At 40.6% G+C, this 13417-nt stretch overlaps 1 protein-coding gene across 1 annotated transcript in view; it reads left to right on the forward strand.

The window, feature by feature from the left end:
* RhoGEF2 (Rho guanine nucleotide exchange factor 2) overlaps window positions 1-13417 on the forward strand; it is a 215542-nt gene that overhangs the window by 27959 nt on the left and 174166 nt on the right. Inside the window, 5 exon segments of the mRNA XM_074109517.1 lie at window positions 378-486; window positions 1466-1577; window positions 2618-2746; window positions 3617-3676; window positions 4018-4089. Of these exon segments, the coding sequence (XP_073965618.1) occupies window positions 378-486; window positions 1466-1577; window positions 2618-2746; window positions 3617-3676; window positions 4018-4089 (482 nt within the window).

Genomic DNA, 13417 nt, shown 5'->3' on the forward strand with positions numbered 1-13417 from the left:
AGCCCGAAAAATCTAGCCAGCCGAGAAAGGTTGTATTAAAAATGAAATTTGAAACAACTACGATGGCGGGTTCAGTAAAATTATTTTCAGTTGTGCTCGTATAGTTCGATTTTATGATGGATGTAGGCTAGATATAATTTTTCTTGTTTTTTTTTATTAATAAATTAATAATAATATGACAATTGTAATAATAGAAACTATCAACATGATAAAGAAAAGTTTTTGAGTAAAATCCGAATCTTAAGTAAAATTCTGTCAATAAACCCATTTTACTTTCGACTTAGCTATCAACCCTCGCTTGCAAGCTCGTATAATAAATGTTGGTTGTATTGTATAGTTAGTATATTAAGTGTGTGTGTGTGTGTGTGTGTGTGCAGGCCGGCGGCGGTGACGGCGGCGGCGGGCGGCGCGCGCGCGGGGTTCCTCCAGCGCGACAAGCAGTACAAGCAGCGCGTCAAACAACTCGCCAAGCTGCAGCCGCAACCGGTACCTAACGATAATAATAATAATACCAGTGTACGAGTGGCCCATTTAGATGGCTCAACTGTGGGTAACTCTAAGCCGGCCCACTTAGGTGGGTCAAGTGTGGATAACTCTATGCCGGCCCATTTAGATGGTTCAAGTGTGCGTGTGGGTAACTCTAAGCCGGCCCATTTAGATGGCTCAACTGTGGGTCACTCTAAGCCGGCCCACTTAGGTGGGTCAAGTGTGGATAACTCTATGCCGGCCCATTTAGATGGTTCAAGTGTGCGTGTGGGTAACTCTAAGTCGGCCCATTTAGATGGGTCAAGTGTGGGTAACTCTAAGCCGGCCCATTTAGATGGGTCAAGTGTGGGTAAATCAAAGCTGACCCATTCAGATGGATAATTCTAAGTTTGTCAATTGTGTTTTGTTTCTTTTCTTTTGTACAATAAAGAGTTTACATACACACATACATAATTCTAAATTGGCCCATTTAGATGGATGAGTCAGTATGGACAGCTCTAAGTTGACTAATTTAGATGGTTTAAGCATGGCCAACTCTAAGTTGGCCCATTTAGATGGGTCAATTGTGGGTACATCAAAGCTGGCCTATTTGGATGGGTCAAGTATGGGTAGCTCTAAGCTATGATTTAGATGGTTCAAGTATGGGCAACTCTTAGTTGGCCTATTTGTGTGGGTTAAGTATGGGTAACTCTAACCTTTTCCGGCCGAGACACTGTTTTTCCGAATTTTCTTCTGAAATGTCAATTAATTGTGGTCCGTGAAAAGATGATTCACGCGCGCTCAGGATAGTTGCAAAATGAAAAGAAAAGATAGTTGTGGGTCTAAGGTGGCCCATTAAGATGGCAACTAAGGTAGCGCGGTTCTTTCAGTGGGGACTCTGCTATTCAACTTAGGGGTGGGGTAGAGCACGTATTTTGCTGTTGGTGCAACGTTGTTTGGTCGCTGCACTGTCATGAGTTGTGTTGTCTGTTGTTCCCAGTTGATAATCCGCGGACACCACCTGCAGCTGCAGGCGCTGACGTCGGAGGCGCACTGCCACCACTGCGAGCACGTCATCTGGGGACTCGCGCCGCAGGCCTACGTGTGCACCGGTCGGTATACAGGGGGGGGGGGGGGGGGGCTGCAGGCGCTGACGTCGGAGGCGCACTGCCACCACTGCGAGCACGTCATCTGGGGACTCGCGCCGCAGGCCTACGTGTGCACCGGTCGTATACGGGGGGGGGGGGGGCTGCAGGCGCTGACGTCGGAGGCGCACTGCCACCACTGCGAGCACGTCATCTGGGGACTCGCGCCGCAGGCCTACGTGTGCACCGGTCGGTATACAGGGGGGGGGGGGGTTGGGTGCAGTTATTGGCTCTGTGCACGACATTAGCGCCACCTAGCGTCCGCAACTTTTTTTTTTTTTTTTTTTCATCGCGACATTGTGTCAAAAATCAAACCTATGACGTATTAATTTATAATACAAAATTACTGTGATACCGTGATTTGGGTGCACAAAAGGTTGTGAATTCATTTTTGGTCATTATATTAAATGAGGTAAGTAAAATTTATTCAAAAAGTGTGTTTTATTTTCGTTATGTCAGGGTTTGTTTACTTCATGTTTAGTTAAAACTAAACTGTATTTTCCTAAACTAACTAAATTAAACTTTACTGTAAAACGAAAAGATAAAGCTATCCTTTTGGTTTTTCTGAATAATAGTAAAATTATATAATTGTTCTTATATCGCTAGTAATAAATTAAATATCGTTTTCAGATCAAAATGAGTATCATTTTGAAGACTGGTTTTGTGATTATCACTCAATATAAAATTTCAACCACAAACCGTTTCATAAGGAAAATTGTTGCTGGACATGTCCGAGATGTAGAGGAATTAAGAACAAAGCAGGGATAGTCTTCAATAATTCAAGCTCGCATCATAACACAAACATCTATTACTAAAATTAGATAGTTAAAGTCTATACAAATTGCTTTGTTAATGACAGATTCACATGAGTATGACAGATGACAGAGGCCAGATTATTTCCTTTTTGGCCACTATGAGCGCTGCGATAGATTTCACTACCCCACCTAGTAGTTCGCACCCTCCCAATAGTGGTAATCGAATGTTAAATGAATCATTTGTGTGTGCAGACTGCAAGCTGCGCGTGCACCGCGCGTGCGCGAAGGCCGTGGAGGAGGCGTGCTGCATCGACGGCGACCACCACAACAACCGCATCTCAAGGCTCATTGACCTCATACACCCCGCGCCGCACCCCGCAGGTCACTTGATTCCAACGTTTTCCCAAAATCGTTATTTCCCTAAAGCAAGTGGGTCTTCTTATGGTAAGAGATCACCACCGCCCATAAACATTGCCAACCTAGAGGCCTAAGATGATACCTCAAGTGGCAGTAATTTCACCGGCTGTCTTACTCTCCACGCCGAAACACAACAGTGCAAGCACTGCTGCTTCACGGCAGGATTAGCGAGCAAGATGGTGGTAGCAATCCGGGCGGACCTCGCACAATCGTTATTTCCCAGTAGCAAAATTTCCATTCGCATTTTTGTCCCAATATTAGTTACTGAATCTTATTTTAACAATCGCGTTTTTTCTCAATTTTAATCGACACGGAACAAAAACGCATAAGTAGGTCTAGGTTATGATAAATTTGCATCGGCCCGAAGGGCCAAAACCACACAAAAGTAGGAGCTCCGCTAAGACGTTTCTGTGCCGATTAAAATTAGGAAAAACGCGATTGTAAAAATAAGATTCAGTAAAAAAGCATATTGGAAAAAAAGCATACGGGAAAAAAATGCGAATGGAAATTTTGCTATTAAGAAATAAAGATTTTGGGAAAATGATCTAACAAATCCGCTGACCCCATCTGCACCTCGCGTTGACCGATTGACTTTTGCTTTGGTGTACAAAGGCTCAAAGGTTTCCGATAGCTGCGACTCCGAGTCGAGAAGATGTTTGATATCGATTTTAAATCACAGTATCTGTGTTTTTTTTTACGCCAATACAAGAAAGAGCTAAAATTAAAAACAAAACTGTTCCCTTAAACCTAGTTCAGTATTTAATTTGTAGAGGGATTAGAAATTATATAATTTTAATGTTCGATTGGCATTAACATTATTTTTGTATCCTCCAGGTCAAGATTCAAACGACAAGAAATCTAGAAAAACATCCAGCACGAGTAATTTTCTTAACAGTAAGTGAAATACTTCAAATTTCGAATTTAGGAGTAGGTACGTACAAAAAATATGCCCCATTATTATCATCATCATCCTGGGATACGTCCCACTGCTGGGCACAAGCCCTCATTATTGATACTTATTACAAATCTATAAATACTAAACATATCTGACCAAGTCAAATGTTAAAAATAACAGACAACAACCAGACTCGACTAAAGAATAAAGTCGCATCTCGTGTGCGATCTAGTATAACATGTTGTCTTACGCATCCGCATAACTTAGTTACCAGTAAGTCCGAATAGTTCCGCCCAGTACCGTTAGATGGCGCTGTTTTCAAAATATATTTTTTGTACAGTGGAACGGAACACCAGAAAGATGGAGGATGAGCAACCCTGGGACCAGACGCTGACTCCGCAGTCTGCTCAAGGTTAGTCGCTTTTCTTTTAAATGAGCTCCTGTTTGATGTTCTATATTTGCTCACTAGATGGCGCTAGGACGTGTTTGATGTTAGATAATGAATAGTAGTGGGCCAAGAAAGTGTTTTCTCCCTTATGACTAGTTAAACTAAGATGGAGAATGAGATCTGAAGGTACTTCATACACGATTTTTGTAGTAGAACACAGGTTGATACCGCTAAATTTACGTTAGTAATGCGCTTACAATGTTCTAATTCTGCTAATGTCAAAGTGTATTGACAATATTTTCGAATTATGTCAAACATGAGCTCATACACGTTTATTGTAAGCATGTGTTTTGTCTTGCACAGGAATTGGAATTTTTCAATATTTTAGATTTGGGCACAAAATCGCAACGTTATTTACAGCAGTAGTAGTACAACTATTTATTGTACAATAAGGAAATACAGGTTACAAACAGAAAAGTACAAAGGCGGACTTATCCCTAAAGGTATCTCTGCCAATCAACCTTAACCAACCAGTGTAGTGTAATCGACCCTTCCCTCGATTCTTAACAAACTACTTTCATGATTGGTTGTCCAACGGTAGTGTAGGGGTTATAGCACGCAGCACGGAATGCTGAGGACCTGGCACGATTCCCAGCGCTGGTCTCTTTTTCTAGTTTTTCTGTGCATCCATGTCTCAGTTTGTATTTTCGAAACTACTTTCAGGTTATCAGTTATTTGATTAGCACTTTGTATTGCTAGCGGCGTGTTACTTGCATATTTGTACATGTATCACCTGTGATACGTAGACAGATGCATGCAGCACCGGGTCGATAGTGCAGCGAGCCCGTGCAGTGCTGTTTGCTGGCCCTAATGATGCAAGGGCGAAGGAGCTAGTGTGCGACTAGATGTGGCATGCGAAGAATAAAGAAATAGAAATATTTATTTGGTTCTATCAGTACCACAGACTTACAGAAATAAGACTAAATAACGTGGTGAAACGAAAGGACACCAAAAAGGGCCTCCTCTCAAAACTATAATACAATAGTAATGCAAGAGCATACAAAAACACTACCTACTTTTTTATTTATTTCGCGCGTTAACTTTCCAGTCTAGGAGCGGAATTAAAACGTTTTGACAAAAATCTCTTCCCAAAAATTACACCATGCATTTCAAACACACAGGCGGCGTCAAATTTAAGTCTTACTTATATGTTGAAAATAAAAAAATCGTGCATTCTAGTCTCATTTGTTTCAAAGAACACAAAATTGTACTGATACTGAATAATTAACAAAAATAGATAAAAAATAGAAAAAGATAGTCTTAATTTGGCACATATCTGTGTCTAGACATACGAGAGGTTTCAAATAGTTTTATTTTTTATTTTTTTATTTGACTGGATGGAAAACGAGCAAGTGGGTCTCCTGATGGTAAGAGATCACCACCACCCATAAACATCTACAACACCAGGGGTATTGCAGATGCGTTGCCAATCTAGAGGCCTAAGATGGGATACCTGAAGTGCCAGTAATTTCACCGGCTGTCTTACTCTCCACGCCGAAACACAACAGTGCAAGCATCGTGTGTTCTTATAACACAATCAATAAAAAAAAGTGTGAAAATCATAATTGTTCATGTCTGACTGTATGTCAATAAATCATATAAAATGACCGCACGCTGCGTACATCTTGCTTCGGAGATGCTCTGCTAACACTGGATAGTCATAAATACCTAGAAACTTCTACGGAACCCTCGGTGCGCGAGTCCGACTCGCACTTGGTCGGTTTTTTGAAGTCGTGCTCGCATTGATTAATAGCTTGCACTGTGCCCGCGAGCACTAGCAGGGGATATTAATAGTTTTTTAATTGTTCCCGCGAGGCTGGAATTGCCGAGTGCCTGTTAGTATTGTTTGACGGGTTCGACTCCCGATTTAGACGTGCGGGCGTGTTCTAAGCGAAAAAAAGTTGTTTGCGTAGATATTTGACGAAGTCAAATTTTGCGTGCGTTACAGTTAGGTATTTCACAATGGGTTATCTGCCTTTTCGCGTAATTATTTTTTCCCAAATGTTTCATTTAGCGAGTCATGATTTTCTCTGAAACCATATTTTTTTCGGAACTTTCATAAAACAAACCTAACCTAACCTAATGTGCTCTATAAAACCATAAGAAAATAAGCTAAGATTTTTTTTTGGTTTCGGAGAGATTTGATAGTTGGGGAATGAAACATTTGGCATACAATTATGCAAAAAGGCCATCGTACTGAGATGTTATAACCTCCACGATCAAAAGAGAATGTGAAGGGTCCACGGAAAGAACGTGTCTAGTCACCTAAGCAACTTTTTGAGTTATAGCGGTTTGAAAGTTAGTCATCACAGGTCATCACGAACAATTACTATGGTTATCATTTATTTAAAAAAGAAAAAAATAGATTTTATATTGTTTTTCAGATTATTTAATTCAGTGGTAAGTCATAGTACTTTGTGAGCTCTAAAAACTCTCTCTCTCGCTCTTTGAGATTAAAATCTCAATTTAAAAAAAAGGTGACTAGGCATGTTCTTTCCGTGGACCCTTCATATAGTGTAAACAAAAATCGAATAAAAATCTTAACTTAGGTGTTAACCACTCTATATCAATTATTAACTCTCGATGCGATATGCTGATAATGTCTTGATGGGTACTGAGACTGACCGAAGTAGCGTGACAAGCACGGAAATGATTATTCACTACATCTATTGGTGTATGTTTTATTAAGTACAATAAGTAATATTACAAAATATCAAGTTCCGTATCATACAAAAGGGAATTTCGCCCAAAAACCTGCGAATACTAGTCACTCCGACACGCAAGCCGGCAAAAGTTTACAAAACTTTCGCCTTCCGTTTCAGCCGAAGCTCTGAAACTGAAAGCTCTAGTTGAAACCGCGCGCCCGCGGCCGCCGGACGCACCGGCCGATCGGAACCCTAAAATATATCAGATTCAAAAAAATAACCGAATTACGAAAAATATAAACATATTTTCTAGAATCCGAAATATGAGTGGACTTGTGGACGTTTCTTTTTAGATTTACGCGATCTTTTTCGTTTGGACTTAATTAAATAAATCAAAAGTTATAGTCTTGTTCGAGTGTTTCGATTGTTTTGAATGCACGATATGTGACGGGATATTGATAAGGCAGGAAGAAGTGCTGGTGCGAACAGTGCGGTGTTATTTCAAGTGTATGTTTTGTGGTCATTTTTGGATTGTCGGTTTATTTTGGTGACGGTATGTATTTATTTTGACGGAGTTGGCGCAAAAATTGCTTGCGTTACGCACAAAAAACGGCATGCCGATGTCTTTCTTATCCAGCGGGTTGGCTAGTATTTTTGTGCGCTCGTCCGCGAGTATTTCGCTAAAAGTTCGAGCGATACGGATATTTAGCATATTGTCTCTTTAGCGAGTGACATTTTTGTAATACGAATGTTTACGCGGCGCACTAGTTGCGGAGTTCGTAAATTTAGCGTTGGAATTTGAAATTGTTCCGTAAAGTGTTCGTTCTTATGCGAGTCGTTGGGGGAATTATTGTTATGACATTGTTCTTATTAGATTTGCGCGTGTCGGTGTTAGGTATGCGAGTCTGTTCGCCATTTAGAATGAAAAGTACTAGGTCAAAGTCAAAATGTCTTTATCCTATTTAGGCTATAACAAGTGTTTATGAATGTAAATAAAAAACCTTTCATCGGTTTAGTTAGATAGATAGATAAAAAACTTTATTCACAAACATTAACTTAACATATAAAGGTTGTCACGGCACAGCCGCGTAAAGGCGCTGACTCAGCATGTGCTGCGACATCGCTGTCACAGCGCTGGTATTCTGTCGGAACCAGTAAAAGTTGACGCAGTCACATACGATTTTTATTCTAAGTACTATAATTATAGTACTTGTTATTATAAGCACTAATTATATAATTATAGTACTTAGGTCTGGAAAAACCTCTGTTGAGTAGAATCGTCAATTTATGTCTCTCTTATCATGGCAACTTTATGAATTTCACAATTTGACGATTATCAATGACTGAAGTTTTTTTTTGGTTTGGGCAAAAACTTAATTTAATTGGTTACCTGGATTAATGGTTAAGTAACAAAGTACCAATGAACAAATTATGTAAGCATCACTATTAATTCGCATATATTCCATACGGATTCACACTAATGAGTTGTCACATTTTACGCCACATTTTTGACATGAAAACTACCGTGAGACTCACTGATGTTAAATGACAGTATATCGGATAACTCACGTCTGAAATCGAGTCTAGCTGGACATGTTTCGGGCTAATCCGTAGCCCTTCTGCGAGGAGCAACAAACTCGATTTGAGACGTGAGTTATTTGATAAGCTGTCATTTACTACGCCTTATTTAATAAATCCAATTAAGACTTGTTATTTAATTAAAAATTTAATTTAATTTCTCACTCCTTTTGAGTCTTCACTCATTGTTGCGCAGACGAAGTCGCGGCATGCCACTAGTTTGCTATCAAATTGGAAGCATCATTTCAATTGTTCCCAATAGTTCAATTGGCTTTATGAGCTTATTAGTTGTTGACGTACATACATGCATCGGCTATTGTTTATCTATAACTCTGTATGGGTACTCCAACTATGTACATATAAAGTTAAATGCAACTAACCAAAGGTAATGAAAGGGTTAGTCACAGGGTCCTCAATCTTTATTTCATAAGCAGCCCCCAAAGAGGCCAATCTGATCATTCGCACTGTGCACATAGCGCTTCGCTTCATCTTTTTTAATGCGGACTGCTAGCGAATGGAATTCGCTTCCGTCGCTTGTTTTTCCGGGTAAATACAATTCAGAACTCTTCAAGGTCAGAGCGAATGGGCTGTTACTGAAGCGGTGAACTAGGGTGCTATAGAGCTCCGTGACCGAAGCTATCGGATATCCGAAATAGAAATCTATTCGTAATCCGGATTCGGATTTGGAACATATTGTGTCCGGTTTTGTTTCTGACGAGCCGAGCCTACACTATTCTTTATAGTCGCGCGTATCCCTGTAAATGGCGACTCCATAGAGCGGCTTGTCGTGCAGGGAAAGGTGGAGGAAACCAGGTCGCGCGGCAGATCACCTATGCACTGGACTGACCAAGTGAAGGCCGCTGTAGGAAACGGCGTATCTGACTGTGCCAGACAGTCTGCCAACAGAAGGGTATGGCGGGAGATCGTACGGAGAGCTGTGACCACGACCGCTCTGCCAAGAGCGACACGACAAGAGCGGCTCGGTGGCCGAATACGAATACAGAGGTTACGGGAATCCGTTCCTCAGGAGGAATTCGAACGGGTATTTTGCGCCGCGCACGCTGGAGATACAGACGTGGGTGCCGCGTCGGCCGTCGACTTGTAGCCACAGCTCGGACTCCGGCGTGTCGTTCTACTGCGGGTCGCGGCGGACGTCGCAGGCGAGCACGGGCAGCGCCAGCAGCGGGGACGGCTGGCTGGCGCGGCGGCTGTCGTGCGCGCCGCGCGGGCCGCCCGTGCCCGACGGCACCCGTGGCTTCCGCGGCGGTGTGGAAGAAGATCCATGTAAAAATCAATTAAACAAAACGAAGAACAAGAAGAAGTATCGAAGAAACTAAATGAGGGTTTCTCATCTAGCTATATTCTGCCTATTGGAATAGGCGGGATATAGCTAGATGGCGTTAGTGTAGTGAGGTCCGGATATTGTACCTAAGCCGTCTGACGACGCCATGTTCTCTCGCAAATTTTATTTTACGTTGTGTTCACCAGAAGACTGTCTTCACACAACACACATGAACATGGCGAAGGTGTCTTACAAAATCAGTTTTGCAATATAAGTTCCTAATAAGTAAATTTTCGCTAAACGTCTTGACTTGGCTACTTGTAGCCAAACTAGTCCAGCTATCCTTTTTTTCAGTGATTTGTCTAATTCTATTTACTGTTCTTACAATTGTTAGTACACATGCAAAGCCGGGGCGGGTAGTTCAAAGTATGTACTGTTACGCCTCCGCTGGTCTTAGGGCCGACCCCCGCTCCGCCACGTAAACAAACCGACTCTGCAGGGACTACGAAATTCGTAAATCGAAGTTTGTATCGTACCGTCCCTCTCAGTCTTTTATTAAATAATATACGATTTTCGAATTTCGTAGTAGCCCAACTGAAATGGTGCGTTACACGGGTTTAGTGTCAATGAAACGCTACGTTTTACGTTACGTAGCCTACGTAGGTGAAAACTGTATTTACCTCTACAGTTGAAAGACCCACCCACCACCACCTTTTGTACCGCGCAGTTACTTTATTACAGGAGGTCACGGGGGTTCACTAATGTTTGGCAAACCGATTCATTTCGCAACTGTTTAATATTTCTGAAACTATATTTACAGTTTCAGGATTTTTATACAACTAACCTATGTAAAATAATAAAGTACGTATTACATTGCTGCTTAAAATAAATTTAAAAATGAATTACGATTTGATAGTTAAAGCTGAACTAAAAATTATTACCTAATCGCTTCCTAGCATTAAAACCAACATCTGGTTACTTTTTGTGGTTGTAAAATACACACGGTATTCCCTAGGTGTCCCTGTCTTCCTGGCCTAACGTAAGCCGACTAGCGTAGTATTCTAGCGCTTTGTCGGTATTCACTGAGTGGACTAGACTGCAGTGGCCCTTTGTTACAGCCAGGGGAGTCTTGTCGGACCACTGATTAATTGTGTTGGTGAGAGTGGAAGTGGTGACGCGAAAAATAACAGCCTACCAGGGTTATGATGGTTTTAGCATGTATTTGTTGAGGAAAGTATTTCGACCGTGCTTTTTGTTGCCACCAGCACCAGCACCAACATCTGCAACAACAAAACGGGCAATAATTACGACTTTTCTGGGGCTGGTGGGACGTGTCAGATATTTTTGCACGCTCCGCTGTGGCAGATATTAACGCAAGTATCTTTGTCTAGGGATCTTGTGAGATTAATATCTGAAAAATTCACTTACCTATTATCCAACCGAAACTATCCTATGTCGTTCCTTGGGACTTGAACTATCTGTATACCGAATTTCATCTGAGGGGTCTCCTCACGCAATAAGAGCGAAAAAGAGACGTCGATAGCGTCCGACGCGAAACGACGTTTAGCGACGGGAAGACGCCTTTTTCGCTCTTATTGCGTGGACATTAAGCGCTTTTTTAGTTGGCTAAAGCCGATTCCGCGTCATCGGTTTGAGGAGATCCTCAATCGGTTCAGCGGTTTAGACGAAGGTAACAAACAAACAAACTGACTTACAAACTTTCGCATTTATAATATTAGCGGGAAGTGGGATTTATGTCGTTAATTTTGGAGTTACCGTCGATTGTAATTTGAATCCTTCGCAAACCGTTTGCGAGCGATGAGCAACGAACTGTGACAGGATACGCTTCCATGTTAGATAGCGGGGCATTGCACACTAAGCCGGGTGCTCACTGCCGAGCTGTAACCGTAACCTAAACGGGCTGAAAGACTGAGTTGTAACCACGTCTCTGAAATTACCAATAGGATGCGGTAAAAATTTAAATATTGCTACGACTGTATCGCTCGAATCAGATTTTCAACTATAGGTTAGCTTGAAAATTCCTCTTTTAGGGATAATTTCGCCTTTGTACTGTTTTTGTTTTGTTGTTTTTTATTATTTTTGTATTTACATACATATACATACGTGCATTCAACTTGCTCAACTAATGTTGAGCTGTCATTTCATTATCTAGTAACTATTCTGTACGTACGTATTTGTAATTACGCTTCAGCATTATGCTGAGCCAGTGTCCGATTCACAACCGCAATGACGCATACTTCTTTCTACATGTTGTCTATTTGTACTTAATACTATTGTTGTGTCTTGCTTGTGTTGTGAATAAATGTATTTTCTTTCTTTCTTTCTTTTCTTTCTTTTAATTATATGTTGTAAAGTGGGACAATTTAGCGACTGTTTTTTTGAGCTAAGTGAAATAGGAGTATGTAAATAAAAGCGCCTCTTACAATATCGAAAGCTGTCACATGATTTCAAAATGAATTGTGCGCAAGCTGTTTTGCATTGAACAATGTTACGCGCTTATGAGTTACGCATGTATTAATTTAATTCCTTACAAAAATTTCCATGCGGAGGGCATATCAATTGCTAAGACGCAAACTCCAAAAAAAATTCACACCCACGTCTCAGTAAACCGCTTGTAATGTGATAAGTGAGGATTTCATTCATGCCGTCGACCATTATAGGTTACAACTCGCCGGTGAATACTCGGCTTTAGTAGCATGTGTGTATGTGTGAGAAGCGTTTGATGTATCTCGTTAACTATTATTAGAACGTAATTATCTACGGATAATGAGTCAGCGTAGGCGCCGGTTTTTAATGTAGTTTTTACTTTATTAATAATATTTATTATGCTTTATGTTTTATCGTATATTATAATTTGTTATACAGGATATAGAATCCCTTGGTTACTTACATCACAAGATCACGATCTTGATCATTCTAATGTTTAATTCTGTGTTTAATGACCATTTAAGTATCGTCACCACCGGCATATATAGGACTTACGACCCACTGCTGGGCACATGCCTCATGTATCAGTTACCGTGGGCCCAATGCGGATTGGGATATTGGGAACGGCAAACTGAAAAAAAAAAAAGATTTGCTAACAGTAACAAGTAAATTTGTAACATAACTTGAGTGACTACAAAACTAAGACCTACTAATAGCTAAAAGTTAGATGATGTCTTACAAAATCAGTTTTGCAATATTAGCATTATTTTAGTTAGGTACTAATTAGTAAATTTTGGCTAAAAGTCAAGTAGCCTAACTAGTTCAGCTTCAGCTATCCTTTTTTTCAGTGACACACTTAAATTGACAGTATGCACCACAATGAAGGTATGAATCATGAACTTTTTCAATTTTGACAATTTATAACGTTTTAAACTTTCATGATTCTCACTCATAGTCAAAATACCACAAACGGGACTTATCACTAAATAAATATTAGTAAATATTACTTGTATAATAATAGCGTGATAAGTCCCGTTTGTGGTATTTTGACAATTTAATTAAAAATAAATAAATCGGATCATACGTGTACCAGATTCATAAAAAAGTCTAATTGAGACCATTCCATTGATGTTAACAAATATACGGCACAAACAAAACACACAGCTAACGAACCCGACGAAAGGGAAAGCGAGTTCTAACAGAAAAAGGCTCGTTTAAAAAAAGAACAAATAGAAAATGGTGAACTGAATAAATGAAAGGTTTTATAATCCCCAGCGCCCGCCATCGCGTTGTTAATTGCGATTTCGTATGCGGTATCAGGAGCGATAGGAAGATCGTT

The sequence above is a fragment of the Choristoneura fumiferana genome, chromosome 29 (assembly GCF_025370935.1).
Source record: "Choristoneura fumiferana chromosome 29, NRCan_CFum_1, whole genome shotgun sequence".
Taxonomy (NCBI): domain Eukaryota; kingdom Metazoa; phylum Arthropoda; class Insecta; order Lepidoptera; family Tortricidae; genus Choristoneura; species Choristoneura fumiferana.